Source organism: Delphinus delphis, chromosome 3 (genome assembly GCF_949987515.2).
Source record: "Delphinus delphis chromosome 3, mDelDel1.2, whole genome shotgun sequence".
Taxonomy (NCBI): Eukaryota; Metazoa; Chordata; class Mammalia; order Artiodactyla; family Delphinidae; genus Delphinus; species Delphinus delphis.
The window spans coordinates 52834378-52852108 of NC_082685.1; the positions used below are offsets into that span (position 1 = coordinate 52834378).

Sequence of the window (17731 nt, forward strand, 5' to 3'; positions counted from 1 at the left end):
GGTATAACACCAAAAAAAAAAAAGTTTCCAAAAAGAAAAAGCCTACCTGACTAGCCATGAAATTGACTGATATTCTCAAAATCCCCAAGTGGCTTCTGCAGGATACCAAACAAACAATAAGGAAAATTTAATCATGTAACAATTTTCTTGCTTGGCTTCTCATTTGGGGCAGGGGTTGGAGAGGAAAGAAAATCCAGTGAACACCGTAATTGCTTTCAGGAACAGAAGCAGAATTTGAGTAATATCTTTATCTAACAATTCATTCCTAAGCAAGTAATTTTTAATACTCATATTCTTGTATTCTATTCATATTTGAGAGTAATATCTCTTTTGGACAGGAAAAAAGGGAAACATCAGAAGAAACAAGAGAGACTAGAATTTTTTCAGTAAGATCACTAAGTAGATGAAGCGATAGGTTATTGCATATTTTTGGTAACTAGAAACTCTGCTTCCTAGATAATGAAGCTTAAATAAAGTACAACCATATAATTTATCAGCCAAACTGGAATATTTCTGAAAATGAAAAGGGGACAAAATTAGTAATTATGTTGGAAAAAACAGGCATAACATAGGACAATGGGGCTGTCCCCACCAAATCAGGATATAGTCATTCCACCTAGAATTCTGCAGATTGTACCTACATCAATAAATTCTAAAATTATTTGTAAAAGGTGGTAAGTTAGATAGTTGCATGAGCAATTTCAGAAATTCTTTGGTGGAGTAGAAAACCTCAAAGGGTAGCTGCCTGTTCCTCTCCAGCTCCTTGGTTTTTTGGTTTATGTCCTTTTGCTACTGTTATTTTTGTTTGAAGGCAAGTGTGTTTCTTGCTGTTTATTTTATTTTTCCTTGTTTGTTTCATTGGGGGGGGGTGTTTGTATGTGTGTGTGTTGAGAGGCTCTTGCACGCTTTCACCCAGGAACTCGGTCTACTAAGTAACTCTCGCTCTCAAACAGCAACTAACAACTGCTGCGCCTGCGCCTTTCTGCCTCCACCGCTAACTAAACCGCCGGAAGCTTTTCCCTCTTCCCATTGGCCCGCTGCTGGACTAGTTGGTCGATACTGCGCATGCTCAATATCGTACCCTCGTTCCCCCGCCCCCCAACTCTCTCCGTTGTACGCCCCGGGCGCAAAGTCGCTAACACGCCTGCGCGAGCGGGCGTGCCCCGGAAGCAGTTCTTTAACCTGCTGACACGTAGCAACGGGGCTAGTGCAGGGTCCTTAGTTGAGTTTGGGGGTGTTACTGGAGGCTGCCGGAGCTGCTGGAGCTACCGCCGCCGCCGCCGCCGCCTCTGCCTCCGCCTCCGCCTCCGCCTCCGCTTTCGCCTCCGCCTCTGCGTTTGGTGAGTGCCCAGTTCCGTGGCTCACTGTTCGGTTTCTCCCCGCACCTGGGCAGGGTGGCTTCTTGCCGCCTCTCGGCACCGCGCCCCGGTCCTTTCGCTCAGACCTTCCCTCCCTTTCGGGCCTTGCTTTGACGAGGCCCCTGCAGGAGTCTGCGCTTTCCTGGCCGGCCCAGGCCTTATTTTGCAGGAGGCTGTCGTGTTGTCAGCTGTCCAGAGGTGAGGAATCATCTTTGTTGTTGTTGATATTTTAGACCCCACGAAACCCCTCCTCCCACGTCCCTGCCGCGAACCCAAGGCATATCAGCTCCTTGAAGTGGAGGTGTCTTCTCGGGCCTCGACTTAGAGTCTAGACATTTCTTTAGCACACCCCACTCCCGACCCATCTTCCAAATGCTGCCCCCCAAAATTTTAGAAGTTATTTACTGCCTTCTGAGGGTATTTGCTTAAGTAAAGTATCAGGACCGAATTCAGGGAGGACCTTGGGCATAAGCAGTCTTTGCTGTTTCTTTTTATTGCAGATCATTTGCAATGTCAGGCTTTGACAACTTAAACACAGATTTCTACCAGACAAGTTACAGCATCGATGACCAGTCACAGCAGTCCTACGATTATGGAGGAAGTGGAGGACCTTATAGCAAGTAACTTTTCAACTTTGCCCGTTTACTTAGTTGAGATTGCATTGAAAGCACGTACCCCGAATGTTTGGTTCTGCGTAAGAGTGAATGTGTGAACATGTTCCGTATCAGGAACGTGACTTTTCATAATCTTTATACCTCCGGAGAGATCTGTGACACTTGTTTGGGTTGGAAGGGATTGCCCTATTTAGGGTTTGGTATCTTATGCACAATTTTCAGGTGTGCCATGAGTGGAAAAATAGATTCTAGAAGAACCTTTTTCTAGTGACAGTATTTGTACATCATTTAAGATATGGATAGAAGTTTTAAGTACCTAGAAGATAGGCTGTTTAGGCCACAAGACGAGTTAAAAATTCAAGTCTTTTGACAGCTTGTTTAATAGCTAAATCAGTCCAACTTTCAGACTTTATCAGCTGTTAACTGAAAGCACTGAGTGACACTATTGAACAGTGTAAGCACCATACTGTGAATCATCAGGTGGATTTCATAAAGCAGCTGATAATCACTTTTATTACTCCACACACCAAAACTTTATGATCAGTCAGTACACACAAATTGCCGGTTACAGGCTGAAGTAAGGGGAACCCAAAACCTTTTATCCACGAACTGTTGAAAAAACAAAACCAAAACTCTGTTCTTTTTATAGTCCATGGTGTTTGTGGCAAAAAACTTAAAGCTTTTTACCAGTCTCCTCTAGGACATCATATTCTTAGTTTCTTAGGTCCTTAAAGTTAATCTTTTCAGCCTGCCATCCAGTGAAGGCGTTTCCTATATCAGGCCTACTTAACCTTTTTTAGATGGTCCAGGACCACTTTGAGAATCTTAGGAAAACTGTGGGCCTATTTCTGAGAAATATATGCATGCAAACACCCACAGTAATGTGCATATAATGTCCAGACAGTTCGTGTGTTAGATGTGCATCTATGGACTCTGAATTAAAAACCTAATGAAGATTTTCCCAGGTTGAGGGCATGGAAAGGGTGCATATCCAATCTGAGAGAAACATTAGTACTAGAATGTGTTTGAATTAATAAATCTGAATGAAAGTGCCCAAGAATTTAAAAAAGCAAAAATCAAATTCAGCCCCACAGTATCATTTGTTTTGTATAGGCTATACTTTTTACAAAACAAAACTCCTTGAATCTGCTTATTTTTTGATACATTCTAAAGCTCCCCCCCGCCTAAAATTCAACACATTGGACAATGGGAGTGAACATGTAAATAATGCTGTCTGTGAACCACTTTTTTTCTTTCTTTTAAATTCTCAATTACATGCCATTGAAGATTTATCTCTTTTATCAGTTAATCCGGCAGAATTGGAAAAGTCATGTTGAGAAATTTCCACTCATTTATTTACCTAAATATGTGTTTCTTGTGATTGTTCAGTATGACAGGGCAGATGAATATAAGATTGGTCAGGGTGCTGCAACAGGGGTTTGGAAAACCTGTCTCTGTATGTGGGCCTGTTTTTAACCAAATGATATTGATGTTTGGACTCAACAGAATTATTCCATTTAGATTGCAGCCTCCTAGCTTTATCTGTCTCTGCCTTTCTTTCCTATGTTTCTTTCTTTCTGTCCATGTTTGCATCTCTTAAAGGTGTGACTTATCTTTTCTTTACACTTAGCATCTCACTTCAGTTCTCCACAGAGCAGAATATCTAAAGATATTCTCTTGCTAACTATTCTCACAATTCTGTTCCAACCAAATCATGTACCACTAAGCATTGCTTCTGTACTAGTGAAAAAGTTTCATTCCAGATGCTTATATAAACATTACTGCCAGTTAATGAATGTGAGTTTATAGATGATGCTTAGGAAAATAAGAAGCCTAATGTGTTAGCAGTAATGACTGGGTTTCTGAACTTCATAAAAAAAAAAATTGAACTCCTCTCTATGTACCTATATGTACTGTTTCTGCACCCTAATGACATTTTTATGTCCATGTCAGTTTATCAAATAACATTTTGTTTGTTACGCCGACTTGGTAACAAGGATCAGCTAACTTTTATCTCTCTATTGATGAAAATCTAGGTTCACATAGCATCTGACTTGGATTGTCTTCAGATTTGACTTGACTTATTATTAGTCCCTAGTTCTACATTTGCCCTATGAAGTCAGCTTTAACATTTTGCATAATTTCCACTCTGGGTACTGTACATTCATACATTCATACAACAAAAAATAAACCGAAATAGTAAAAGGTCGTTTGATCTCCATCTGTCATATTGGACAGGTTCCACATTGTATTCTAGATATGCCTATAAAATATTTAGTAATACCAATTACATATTTTTTAAAGTCTTGAAAGCTAGTATTTTTTCATCTTCCGAAATAGCTAATAACACCTTTATGGACTATGTAAGGATTTTGATGAACTTAAGTAGTCAACCCAGTATATTAAGACGCTTTTTGTCCTTGTTGTTGATACTGAGTGCTTCTGAGAGTATTGGTTTACATCTGCTGCTTTTCCTGCTGTAAAAGTGTTGATTTAGATTATAAAGATCATGTCTACCATGCGGTGTTTTAGTTTAAAACCAACAGGAGTGAGTCAGGAATTTTCCTGAGCAGATCCTGCCAGAAAAGAAAAATTGTAAAATTCCACGGTGTTGTCTTTGTCACCTTATATCCTGAAGAAGGAATGATGGTGCCACTTTTAAAGCTCTTATTTGTTTGCAGTGTTTCTTTTCCTTACATGAAATTTATGGGTCTGCATCAGTGTTTCTGAAGTGTGGCCTGCAGACCCAGAGGGTTCTTGAGACCTTTCAGGAAGACGTTAAGGTCAAAACTATTTTTGTAAAAATTCTAAGATGTTATATACCTTTTTAGGTGTGTTGAGATTTGCACTGATGTTGCAGAAGTAATGACTGGTAGAACTGCTGTTACCCAAATATGAGGCAAGACAATGGCATCAAATTTTTCTAGTAATCGTTGTATTCTTCATCACACACTTGTTGCGGGGGGTGAGGGGAATCATTTTCACTTAAGGGTGCCCTTGATGAAGCTGCAAGAATTATTGTTTTATTAAATGCTGATCTTGACAACACACATTTTTAGAAAAGTCTGTGTGACAAAGTGGGAAACAGTCCTCAAGCACTTCTGCTTCATACTGAAGTACAATGATTATCTCTAGGAAAAGCCCGTGTACAATTTGAGTCACAAGTTGATTCAGCCACTTTTTTGTGGAAACCATTTTTATTGGAAAGAACATCTGACAGACAAACTATGGTTATTCAGACTTGAAAAATTTCTCAAAAATGAGTGAAGTGACCTGTTACTTCAAGGAAAACAATTGACAGTATGTGTGGCCAAAGATCAATTTCAAGTTTTCAGGCAAAAATGAGGATTTTGGAAAACTTGTATCCATCATTGTGAACTTGTCAGCTTCCCAATAATTAACCATTTTCTGATGAGATCAGTGGTGATATTAACAAAGCTGATTTTTAAAAATTTATATATATATTTTATATTAAGTGTGTCAATATTTGGAAGAGCTGCATAATTCATACTAATATTTTCTAAATGGCCAATGCATGGTGTTACAAAATCATACATGAATAATAAAGGATCCAATTAAAGTATAAGACAGATCAGTTTATTCTAATACAACAGAGTTCATTAGCATTGTTTCTAGCTCCATGTTGCAAGTTAAATTTAAAAAACTACCACTTTGCTTTGCATTTTGATGTATCAAAAAGAATATTCGCTCTATGCACGCGGGAAGATGAAGATGGCCGAACAGGTGACCAAGTCAGTGCTGTTCATGTGTCTGGGTAACATCTGTCAATCACCCATTGCAGAAGCAGTTTTCGGGAAACTTGTAACAGATCAAAACATTTCTGATACTTGGGTCATTGACAGTGGCGCTGTTTCTGACTGGAACGTGGGCCGGTCGCCAGATCCAAGAGCTGTGAGCTGCCTAACAAATCATGGCGTTAACACAGCGCATAAAGCAAGACAGGTTACCAAAGAAGACTTTGCCACTTTTGATTATATACTATGTATGGATGAAAACAACCTGAGAGATTTGAATAGGAAAAGTAATCAAGTTGAAAACTGCAGAGTGAAAATTGAACTACTTGGGAGCTACAATCCACAGAAACAACTCATGATTGAAGATCCTTATTATGGTAATGACACTGACTTTGAGACTGTCTACCAGCAGTGTGTGCGGTGCTGCAGAGCCTTCCTGGAGAAGGTTTGCTGACCTGGGTCCAGTCCTGCTGTGGCCCAGGCTCATCCCACAGGCCCGCATTCTCAGTCAGGTGTCACAGTGTCACCATTCCCCAGCCAAGGCTGCAGCCCTTTCTTCAGTTAACTCACTGTTTCTTACCTTAAAAAATAATTGTAGATGGAAATCGGTTGTTGTATTTGGCAGAAGAATAAATAAAAATTTTTGATTTAGACAGTTTATGGGGTAAGTGTTCTTAGACTAGTTGAACCTCCCACTTTGCCCCCAGTTACAGAAATAGTGGAACAAACAAAATAGTAGAGCAGCAAAATAGAGCATAATGAAGTGAAACATCACTGTAAGGCCTATCAGCGTCTGAGCCCATTGGCACTTCAAGAATCTGCACTACCTCTTCCCTCTGTGTGGATGGGGCCCCTGCCCTGCACTCCCTCTTGATGTCAGGGCCTGGTGTCCAGTGATGTTGGCAAGAAGTGTTCATATATGCGCAGGGTGCACACTTGTGCATTTACAGGACAGGAAGGAAGAAGATTTGTGGGATTAATCTTCAGCACCTTCACTCCTTAGTTTGTGTCTGTCTAGTTGATTTCATACGGAAGTCAGCTTAAGTGTTCCCATTTGAACCACTTTGCCTCTGGAAATGTAATTATGTCCGGGAAGAAGGACACTTGTGTGCTGGTTTACCTTAGGGTCAGTTTGGGGATGGCGTCTGCTTTTACATGCATGTAATTAACCTGAATGTCAAATTTAGATCAACTTAGGTGGGAAAAAAATAATAAGTGGGAAAAAGTCCTTTTATGTTGGAATGCTTAAATATTGATATGTTAAGTATTCTTTTATCAGTGCTTAGTTTATAGGCAAATATAGGTAATTTCTGTGCACTTGGAGATAGCTGATCTAAAATTCACATCAATATATGTCAGAAAAGATTGTTTTCAAATAAACTGGGGAAATTACAAAAATACAACTAAGGTAAAAAAAAAAGAATATTCATGATAATCTGGAAAGGTTATTAAAATACTCTTTTCCAACTACAGGTCTGCAACACTAGATTTTCTTCAAATACTTCAACTAAAACAGTATATCACAACAGAATGAGTGCAGAAGCAGATATAAGAATTTGCAGCTGTCTTATATGAAGCCAGACATTAATGAGATTGTCAAAAATAGAATACAGTGCCACTTTTCTCAGTAATTTTTTTAAATAATTTTTTCATAAAACTGTTTATGCTAACATGTAATGGATTTATTGTTACTTTAAATGAATTAATTATTTAAACATTTCTGTTTTAATTTCTAAAATAATAAATATTGGTAGATATAACCCACATAAAAAATTTTAGGAGTGCTCAATAATAAATTTTAAGAGTATAATGGGTTCTAAGATCAAAGACTTTGAGAACCACAGGTTTATGTCATTCTTGTTTTTTCTATTGCATACACATTGATATTCTCTCTCTTGCTCTCTTTGGAGAGAGAGAGTATAAAATGCAATTTGTTTATGCAGATTGTAGAAACCTCCATATGGAGCTTTTCTAGCTCTTTCATAAACTCCAAGGTGGGTTTATGATGCATCCTAACAGAGATCAACACAATAGCATATTTTACTAAATCAGAAAATGTGAGTTCTTGTCCTAATTCAACCAGCTAGCCCTGTGGAAACTCCGTGTGTGTGTGTGTGTGTGTGTGTGAGAGAGAGAGAGAGAGAGAGAGAGAGAGAGGGAGGGAGAGAGAGAGAGAGAGAATAGTAATCAAGATCCTTGCATACCAGAATGACTGGGGAAATGCATGTATAGAAAAAGATATTATGGCTGTCTCTGTCAGGTAGGATTTGAGGGTAATTTTTTACTACAGTTGTTATAAGAGCTGGCTATTGGAATTAAAAAGTCTAGTTTTGAATCCTGGCACCACCATGGACAAATCATTTTAACCCAAATATGTTTCCACATTTTTGTAATGGAGAGGATGATAAAATTGACCTCCTAAAGAATTGTAGAGAGAATAATGTGAGATAATTCACATTAAAGACTTAAAACAGTGTTTTACACGGTAATATTCAAAAGCCTATTATTTATGTTTTTGGAAATTTTCAGTAGTTAATATATACCCATGTATTACATATGACATTTTAGAATTAATGAATTTCAACAAATAATAAATATACAGGATTTTTAAAGGTGCAAAGGTACAAAAGTTTATAACCTGAAAATTAAGTCTTTTACTTCTCCTGTCTCTGGGTCCCTTTACCTATATAATGGTGTATATAATGTACGTGTATATATATATACACACATGCACATAGATATGCATACATATTCTAAAAAGCATAGTCACGGTGGGTGCATATGGTATATACTATTCTGAATATTAGATTTTTTCTTCCCCACTGAATATTTCTTGATTATCATTTCTTACGAGTGCAGACAAAACTGCCTCACACCTTTAAAAAGGTGCAGAGTAGTCTGTGCCTATATCACAGTGTAGTTACTGATAGCTGTTTATATTTTGTTTTGGTTTCTACTTTTTGCTATTAAAATAATGCTGTAGCGAATTCTATATTTTATAGCTAGAAAAATAAATAGTATTTTTTTAAGCATGTATTGGACTAGCGTGGTAAGTCATGAGAATGAGAGCTATGTGTAGTTGAACCTTCACCTTTGATTTGCTTTTAATCAAGATGTTCAGTTAATTTAAAATTAGATTTAATTTTAAAATCTCAATAATGAGGTCATTAGATTTTTTATATTTTTCAAAAGGGAATTAAAAATTTTTAAAGATAATTAGACTAAAAGATCTCTAAGCCTTCTCAGCTCTCATTTTTAAAGTAGCTTACTTTTACAATAGTTACTTTACTTCTTTATATTTCTTACCATTGATAGCTAAGTCATATTTTTCTGGAACATAGTAAAACAGGTCTTTAAAAGATATTGCTTCAATATCCTTCTGTTCCCTGTTGTTTTCATCACTAAAAAAGCCATGGTAAGGTTTCCTTCTAAAATGCAAGATTTGTTATAGTACATAGCAAAGGAGACAATAGGTATACAATTACTTTGAAAAATTAAAAGCACTATTTAGATGCAAGGTGTGCTAATAATGTTTGTATATTCAGAAAGCTTTCACAAAAAAGAAGCTTGATTTTTTTCTACTTTTTGAAATTGATGGTTGTTCTTAAAGAGATTTACCCACTTGCAAAAAATAACATACTACAGAGAAGAAAGAAGAATGATTTTATACTCATTCATTCTCATGGAGAGATCTGAGTTACAGTGGAAAATTAACGTAACATGCAGTACGAAGTCTGTCATCCTGAGTTTTTATTCATAGTCTTGGGCATAAATTTTATTTCACAGCTATCTTTATGCTCACTAAAGGGGAAAGTACAAGAAAACGTTTACGTTTTCATTTGTTGACCTCCTGATGTTTAAAAACTTAATAGTTTGTGAAATGCTTAAGCACTGCATAAGTGAGTTTTAACATCATCAGGAAAATTCTCTATAAAATACAGACAACTTATTGTAGATAATCAGCTTGATCTTAGTAATTAATTTCAACCACCGTTTATAAAAACTGGCAAAGAGATATCCTGGGAATTGCATGACTAAGATTTTCTGCCTGTTGGGAATATCAGTTTGGGGCGTTGACATAATTCTGAGAAATGTAACTTACTTTTATTGTAGACAGTATGCTGGCTATGACTACTCGCACCAAGGCCGGTTTGTCCCTCCAGACATGGTGCAGCCACAACAGCCGTACACCGGGCAGATTTTCCAGCCAGCTCAGGCGTATACTCCAACTACGCCTCAGCCATTATATGGAAACAACTTTGAGGACGAGCCACCTTTATTAGAAGGTACGATTGGTTGCAACACTTGATAGTACTCTATAGTACCCAGCTGGTCAGTGAAAATAAATCTTAGTTTGGAGAAGTTACCCTTTTCTTTGAAAGAATAATACTGTAGAAAACAGTTTTCTACTAAAGTGACTCATTTTGAACAGAGTGTATATGAAACCACATTGAGCCAGGAGGACCAGATTTTTAATAGATCTTTATAAAGTGATAATAAAGTATGTCAGTATATGAGCAGAGTAACTTTTACTTCAGATTATTATTGAAATTCTATCAGTGGAAGAAATGAGAGGAAATAGCGTGGTATTGATTATTCTGCACGGAAATAAGCTGACAGAGCTAGTAACATCACTGAAAAGTATGGTGTTTTTCAAATTGTATCCCGAAACACAAAAAGCAGTAGTTCTAAAGTGTTTCTTGTTTTTTGATCAGATACGCTTTGAAAGTCTAGTGAAAGCTATGCATACTCTCCTCAGAAAAAGGCATACACATGCAGAGAGACGTAGTTTTGTATACATTTTCACAGGAACTCCAGTGTTCCTGAAGCCTCAGGTATAGAGTCCCTTACTGTTAACACTGTCCATATATTCTTTGCTATGCAGACATAGCAGAGTGTCTGTTTCATCATGTCCATACCTGTTTCTAACATCAGACCAGAAATTGGATATTTGTGGAATAACCACCATAATCAGTAAAGACTGATATTGAGGACTCACCAAAATAATATCATCTGATATTGCTAGATCACTCCTTTGATATTGGTGGTTTCATTTTTTCTCCTGTTAGAACATAGATTCTGGTAAACTAAAAGTATATCACAAATCCTGATTGACTTCCTTATTTTCTTTTTCTTTAGAATTAGGTATCAATTTTGATCACATCTGGCAAAAAACACTCACAGTGTTACACCCATTAAAAGTAGCAGATGGCAGCATCATGAATGAGACTGACTTGGCAGGACCAATGGTTTTTTGCCTTGCTTTTGGAGCCACATTGTTACTGGTAAGATGTTAGTTGCAACTCTCAGTGTGAGATTAAATGTTCCACCAAGAGCCTTTATTGAGACTCTGCTTATACAGTCAAGTCTTTGATGTGTCTTAAATAGTATTGAGTTGTTTGAATTTGTACCTGTTCATTACTTCTCCACTGATAATAGATATAGTGTATTTAGAAATCATTTCTTGTTTCACTAAGTGCTTCAGTTATTAGGGAAAAAATATTAATAAATATCGTATGGCTTTAGTCTCTCATCAAAATTCCTTCCTTTCAAAAACTGACAAAACTTTTAGCTTATTGCTATTTTTTAAAATTTCATCATTAGGTGGTGTTTTGTTGTAGCAATGCTGGTCTTCTATATATTATTTTAACATTTAATGAATTGAAACATTAAAGGCAACAGGTTTTAGTCCCTATCTCCCATCTCCCTAAGAATGTTAAAGCATATTGAAAATGAAAAGTTGTAAAGGTAATTATTACTGTTTGTTTTATTTTATGTCATTTCTGAATTAGAAGAGGTAAATGACATAATGGATCGAAGATGGACTTTTTAGTCAGAAAAACTGGGCGTGAACTCAGTGCTCCTACTCTACCCTTGAGCAAAGTCATTTCATCCTTCACCTCCCTCTCATAGATAATACTATGCTTCCCACCTAACAAGTTTGTTTTGGAGATTAAGCAAGACAGGTTATGTGAGGACACTTTGAAAAGTTTAAAGCACTGTATAAGTATAAGGTTTTATTATTACTATATGAGTGCATTAGTGAACTCAGCTGAGCCCTTTTAAACTTCTACACTCTTACTCAAGTATTTACAAACAAATATTGATTCTAACAAAAATCCCAAGGATTTTGCTATTTAATGTAATCTGTGGAGCCATTCTCCCAATTGAGTTTTATATGTCAAACATCTGACAAACCAGGAACTTTTTAAAGGCTTCTCTGTGGACTGATTTTAGTGATAGCATACCCTGAATACAATGTTTGTTCACATAGCTGGACTAAGAATACTAACTACAATTAAGCTAACATTCACTGCCCTAAGACTGTTCAGTGCTGTCTTTTATAAGAGCAGAATCTTTAAGGTTTGTGTTTGTTTGTTTGTTTGTCAGAGAACTGTATAAAGCAACCAACAATTTGGAAAAACAAAGAAGAAAATATACTCCATTATAATCCTCTTGCCCAGTTATTAACCACTTTTCTTTTCTCCTCCCCTCCTCACAGAACCCTGGCTTCCTGCTTATCTTGGCTTCCTTTCTCCTAATTCCTCTAACACCCATGTAAAGTGAATAATGAGATTATTTCTGCTGTTAAAAAGATTATAGCTACATCTGCCAATGAGAATAAATTGCTTCAGGGCAATTTTGATGGAATTTGGGTACTTTCAAGTGATACTAGCTACTATCCAAACATCTGAATGGCTTTCCATCTTGTCTCTGTAGTTTATTTGCTTAAAATCAGCCAGATTTATTTTTAGAAATCTACTACTTTAGGTGATCATACCATGATTTTATATCTTTGTTGAATTCTATGCCAAGCTCAAATGGTAACTAGAAAATGAAAAACAATATCTGTGTGTTGGGAGGTGGATATTTTAAACTTCTTAAGAAGGATATAAAAGCCAGTCTGCTTACTGTTTTACTTCTCCGTATAAAGAATAGGTACCTTTGTGGATTTTAATGCTCACAAGTTGTATATCTTCTGTGAGTGCCATTTCAGGTGAAAGAAGCCAAAAATAACTATTTTGCCCTTAACCTGTAATCTTTTCTTTACCCGTAGGCTGGCAAAATCCAGTTTGGCTATGTATATGGGATCAGTGCAATTGGATGCCTAGGAATGTTTTGTTTATTAAACTTAATGAGTATGACTGGTGTTTCCTTCGGTTGTGTGGCAAGCGTCCTTGGATATTGTCTTCTTCCCATGATCCTGCTTTCCAGCTTTGCAGTGATATTTTCTTTGCAGTAAGTGCTGGTCTTTATTTTGGGGGTTGATTGACTAATTCTGTGTAATAGGATTTACCGCACCATCAGTTTGAGATAAATCACTGATTCAACAACATATTAGATAGTGCCTCTTATATGTGAGGACTGTGTTTTATATTTCTCAGTGATGAATAATGGAAGTGAGAATAAGTTTAAAAATCTTTTATACCATCTCTCTTTTACCTATGATAAAGAATTTAGTTTTTTGCGTACTTAGCAGTGTCCATAAACAAATTGAACAGTGGTGATTGTTAACTTAAATACTGCATGGAAAAGATCAAGTTGTTTAGAATTATACTTACCCTCTCTTTGATATTTTCTATACCATATCTGACTTCTTAAAGATATCGGGCAGGGCTTCCCTGGTGGCGCAGTGGTTGAGAGTCCGCCTGCCGATGCAGGGGACACGGGTTCGTGCCCCAGTCCGGGAAGATCCCACATGCTGCGGAGCGGCTGGGCCCGTGAGCCATGGCCGCTGAGCCTGTGCGTCCGGAGCCTGTGCTCCGCAAAGGGAGAGGCCACAAACAGTGAGAGGCCTGCGTACCACAAAAAAAAAAAAAAAAAAAAAGATATCGGGCATATGCTAAGTGGATGAATAATAAACACATATTCTCTCTTTAACAGCTTTTTAACTAAAAATGGAGCATTCTTTTTATGGAAGAGGCTGTTACTAGCCTATCGTGTTCTCAGATGTACACAGCTTTAAATATGTGTTATTTTAAAATAATATTTTAGGTAAGGTTAAAAATAAAGGTATAGGGCTTCCCTGGTGGCGCCGTGGTTGGGAGTCCGCCTGCCGACCCAGGGGACGTGGGTTCGTGCCCCAGTCCAGGAAGATCTCACATGCCGCGGAGCAGCTGGGCCCGTGAGCCATGGCCGCTGAGCCTGCGCGTCTGGAGCCTGTGCTCCGCAGTGGGAGAGGCCACAACGGTGGGAGGCCTGCGTACCGAAAAAAATAAAAAAAAATTAAAAATAAAATTAAAAATAAAGGTATAAGTACAGCTAATAAAATTACTTCTCATGGCCAGTGCAGAGATGTTCTCTCAACAGTTCAAGCTCCTCCTTGTGGCTAGTGCTGGACGAGCAAAGATTGAGCTTTGTTACACTTTGAAAATGAAAGTTTAGGAGAAGAGTATATATCACCTATTTGGTAGTAGAGATTTGGCAGGATGATGGCCTCACAGTGTCCCTGCTTCACTCTTCTCATTTGTTAAGATCGATACATTTACATTCAAATTTTACACACAGTATTTTCTACTGAAACAGCGTTTTCCCACCGGAGTTAGTTTTGCAACCGGGGGAGGCTTGGCAATGTCTGGAGACAATTTCAGTTGTGAAAAACTGTGGGAGGCATGGATGCTCCTGGTATTTTATGGCTGGAGGCCAGGATGCTGCGTAACTTCCTAACGATGGACAGATACACCCCCACAGCAAAAGCGTATCCACCCCAAATGTCAGTGCTGCCAAGGCTGAGAAATTGTGCTTGATTAAGGAGCAAGATGTGTTACAGATGAGCTTTTTATCACATGAAATAATGGAATTCACTGTGAGGTACATTTCAGTATTTGAAAAACATCTTGATTATTTCGGCGGATATCTACATGTGGATTTTTAACTGCTTTTTTAAAACTTATTCTTATGTAACTAATCTCATCTACTGTTTCTCTCCCCTCGCCCTGTTTTTCCTTGTCGGCTACAGAGGAATGGTAGGAATCATTCTCACTGCTGGAATTATTGGATGGTGTAGTTTTTCTGCTTCCAAAATTTTTATTTCTGCATTAGCCATGGAAGGACAGCAACTTCTAGTAGCATATCCTTGTGCTTTGCTATACGGAGTCTTTGCCCTAATTTCTGTTTTTTGAACTGAATTTATCTCGGATGTGGACATCATTGGGCCAAATAGCAAAAAGGACTTTGAACTCTTAAATTGGACCAGCAAAGTGCTACAGTACAACTCTCGTGCAGATCTGATGTTTGACTCTTGGAGCAATGGAAGTAAATACGTATCTTTTGTTCATTTTTATAGAACTTTTGAATACTATATTGGATTTACCTGCAGTGTGACTAGGTTTAAATGTTTGTGCTAATACAAATAAGAAGTGCTATTTCTTTCGTGTTCCTGCAGCCTTAGAAAAACAGCTCTTCTCCTTGCTAACATAATGTTTTTGATGGATTTTTATCAACTGTGGGAAACTAACCACAGAGATAATAATCTTTCTTAAAAACAACCCATAATAAAGAAGACATAAGACTTATTGGAGAAATATTTTCCAAGGAGTTAGGAAATAAAAATTACCTGTAGTCTCAAGTCAGGTGCAGTTGAAGCAAAAAAGTGATCCCAATGTAAAGTTTTATGAGTTTGCACTTCAAAAGTTTGACAGTTCTCTAAATTATCTCATGGAATTTTAGCTAAATTCAGCGATACAAGTAGTTCACAGTCTACCTTATTGTAGATGTGAAATGTGAACATCTCTTCAGATACTAGCATTAACTAAACCACAGTGACCTAGACTCTGCATCAATGCTCATAATTTGATCTCCATGTTTCCCAGGAAAAAGAAAATCACTAACCTTTTTTGTGAAGAATATTTAAAATGTCACAGTTTCAGTATTGCAGTTTCAATGTAAAGTACATTTGATGCTTATTAATTAAAATTTTCCCAGTTGATTTAAAGTGTGTTGTTGAGTTTACTTTTGCTAACCCACTGTTCTCGGTGTTCCATTTTCTTTAACTAGGGTCTGGTTTTGACTTGTATTCCCAATTTATTTTACGCTTTAAGAATAGTGGTCATCTAGTATAGAATCAAAAAATGAGATTAAACAAAAAGTAGTTTGCTTTGAGTTGCATTATTTCCTTGTGTTGAATTTATTTGGTTAATATTGTCATGTTCTCTTGTCAGAAAGTCTGTAAGAAAATACCATATCTTGATGATTGGCTTTTTCTGGAGCCAGATTCTGATTTTGGACAAAGCTCAGTTATGAGAAAGGTGCCATACTGGGAGGGAAAATGTTGCTCTTTTTTTTTTTTTTTTTTTTTTAAGAGGAGGCTTTCAGACTAAATAAAAAGAAATGCCATGCTGACATATTCATGGTTCTTTTTTAGAGCTAGTGTTCAACCATAAAAGGTTAAAATAATAAAACATACTTCTTACAAGAAGATCATGATTTCTGATCTCTGGAATTACATAAATTTGTTTTCCTTCATTAATATTTAATCTTCTGGAGGAACGTACTCACTAGTAATTAGCTATTGGCTGGGTTTTTAAACTTACCAAATTGTTTTAGAATATTTTTTATTATAATCCTTGGATAGTATCTTTTTTGCCTTTTTCAATTCATTTTATAAGTGTAAACAGTTCTTCCTAAGGTAAATGTAATGGGTGCCTTCTGTTAATATCCAGTTCTTCCTAATGAAAAGGGTAGATAATGCTTTGGGAATTAAAATCTCCCTCAGTTAGTTAGACTTAAGACCATTAATCTTCAGCTAAATTCCCCAAATGGATCAAACTGTTTTCTTATTTTTTTGCCTCCACCCCCAACAAAATAATTTTTAGTTTAAATCAATAATGTAGAGATTTTTGTTGTTAGTTGTCTTTTATTTAACCCCAAAATGATTAGTTGCAAAACTATTTTATATTCTGTCAGAATAGGTATACAGTGGAATTGCCTTTGATATAAGAGTTCTCAAGTTTGCTTGTTTACATGAAGAGTCATGCGTGACCAAAATTTCCCTTTTATAAAACTCTCTCATCAAAAATACAGTATATGTAGCCATATTTGTGCATACTTTAAAAACGGACATAACTGTGTCTCAGAAATACGATGTGGTAATGTTTTTCTCTAGCATCGGAATAGCTTTCTGCTGCTTCAGCTAAGTACCAGGAAGAGCATATGGTTTGCTTTTAGGTCCATTTTATACCCAAACCATGGATGTACCTTTAAGTACTGGAGATGCTCTCAGCATCACTAAAAGCTTAACCCAGTGACTGTCTCTGAGTAAAACTCTTTGTGAGTGGATTTTTCAGGTTCGCTCACTCAAGCGAGTGTGTTTATGCAAGCATGTATGCCAAAGACATGCAGTTGAATTTACATATAGTATAAACGTATATTTTACAACTTTGCTGTAATACGTTTACCAATGGGTGTTTTCAAGAGCTGTATAAGAAAGCTTATAGAAATAGGCATTCTTTTGCCAGATAAAGTTATGCAGATAATGAAAAATTCTGTAAACCTTTAAACACTGTCCTTACATACTGGTCATCCAATCAAAGAGAATTTTTTAAAATGTATCTAATGATTTGACTTGGGGTGGGATCTAAGTACTATGCATATGACATTTTGCAACTATAATAGGCATTGCTCAACTCAAATATATTCCAAAACTAAGTGAGGACAGTTATCTCTGTAATGTTATAGGATACTCAGACCCAGTCATGAAGAATTATGGGAAATCAAGATGATATTTGGAGATCTGCCTGTTGTCATATAGAGCATATCTAATGTAATGACTTGAACAATTTGCTTAACCTGCCGTGTGGGAGAAAAAATTATATATGACACAGTGCTTAGCCTGTTGTAAAGTTGTGCCAAAAGTTTTCCAAAAAAACGTAACTCGGTGTAGATCATCACATGAAGAGTACTTACCAAAGAACAGCACTGGGCCTTCCTTCAAGACTTTAGCTAGAGCAAGCTTCCTACCCAAACAGTAGCCCCAAGTGAAATCTGTCCTCACAAAGTATCCACT

At 37.0% G+C, this 17731-nt stretch overlaps 1 protein-coding gene and 1 pseudogene across 2 annotated transcripts; both read left to right on the forward strand.

The window, feature by feature from the left end:
- The first annotated feature begins 1178 nt into the window (after positions 1–1178).
- Positions 1179–16074, forward strand: YIPF5 (Yip1 domain family member 5). Of its 2 annotated transcripts, XM_060008616.1 has the most exons (6): positions 1179–1340; positions 1859–1978; positions 9841–10013; positions 10867–11012; positions 12785–12966; positions 14687–16074. In XM_060008616.1, the coding sequence occupies exons 2-6, from the start codon at positions 1869–1871 to the stop codon at positions 14847–14849; spliced, it is 774 nt and encodes a 257-aa protein (XP_059864599.1). In that variant the 5' UTR covers positions 1179–1340; positions 1859–1868; the 3' UTR covers positions 14850–16074. The 2 variants fall into 2 exon arrangements, with proteins under 2 accessions (XP_059864599.1, XP_059864601.1); XM_060008618.1 differs by lacking the exon at positions 1179–1340 and having other exon boundaries at positions 1858–1978; positions 9845–10013.
- Positions 3971–7302, forward strand: LOC132422032 (low molecular weight phosphotyrosine protein phosphatase pseudogene; annotated as a pseudogene).
- Positions 16075–17731: the final 1657 nt, after the last annotated feature.

Excerpts from the sequence above, each read along its gene's own strand:
- YIPF5 (XM_060008616.1), top strand. The coding sequence starts at position 1,869 with ATGTCAGGCTTTGACAACTTAAACACAGATTTCTACCAGACAAGTTAC. Across the intron at positions 1,979-9,840 it reads AGTGGAGGACCTTATAGCAA|ACAGTATGCTGGCTATGACT; the intron begins GTAACTTTTCAA and ends CTTTTATTGTAG. Across the intron at positions 12,967-14,686 it reads GCAGTGATATTTTCTTTGCA|AGGAATGGTAGGAATCATTC; the intron begins GTAAGTGCTGGT and ends TGTCGGCTACAG.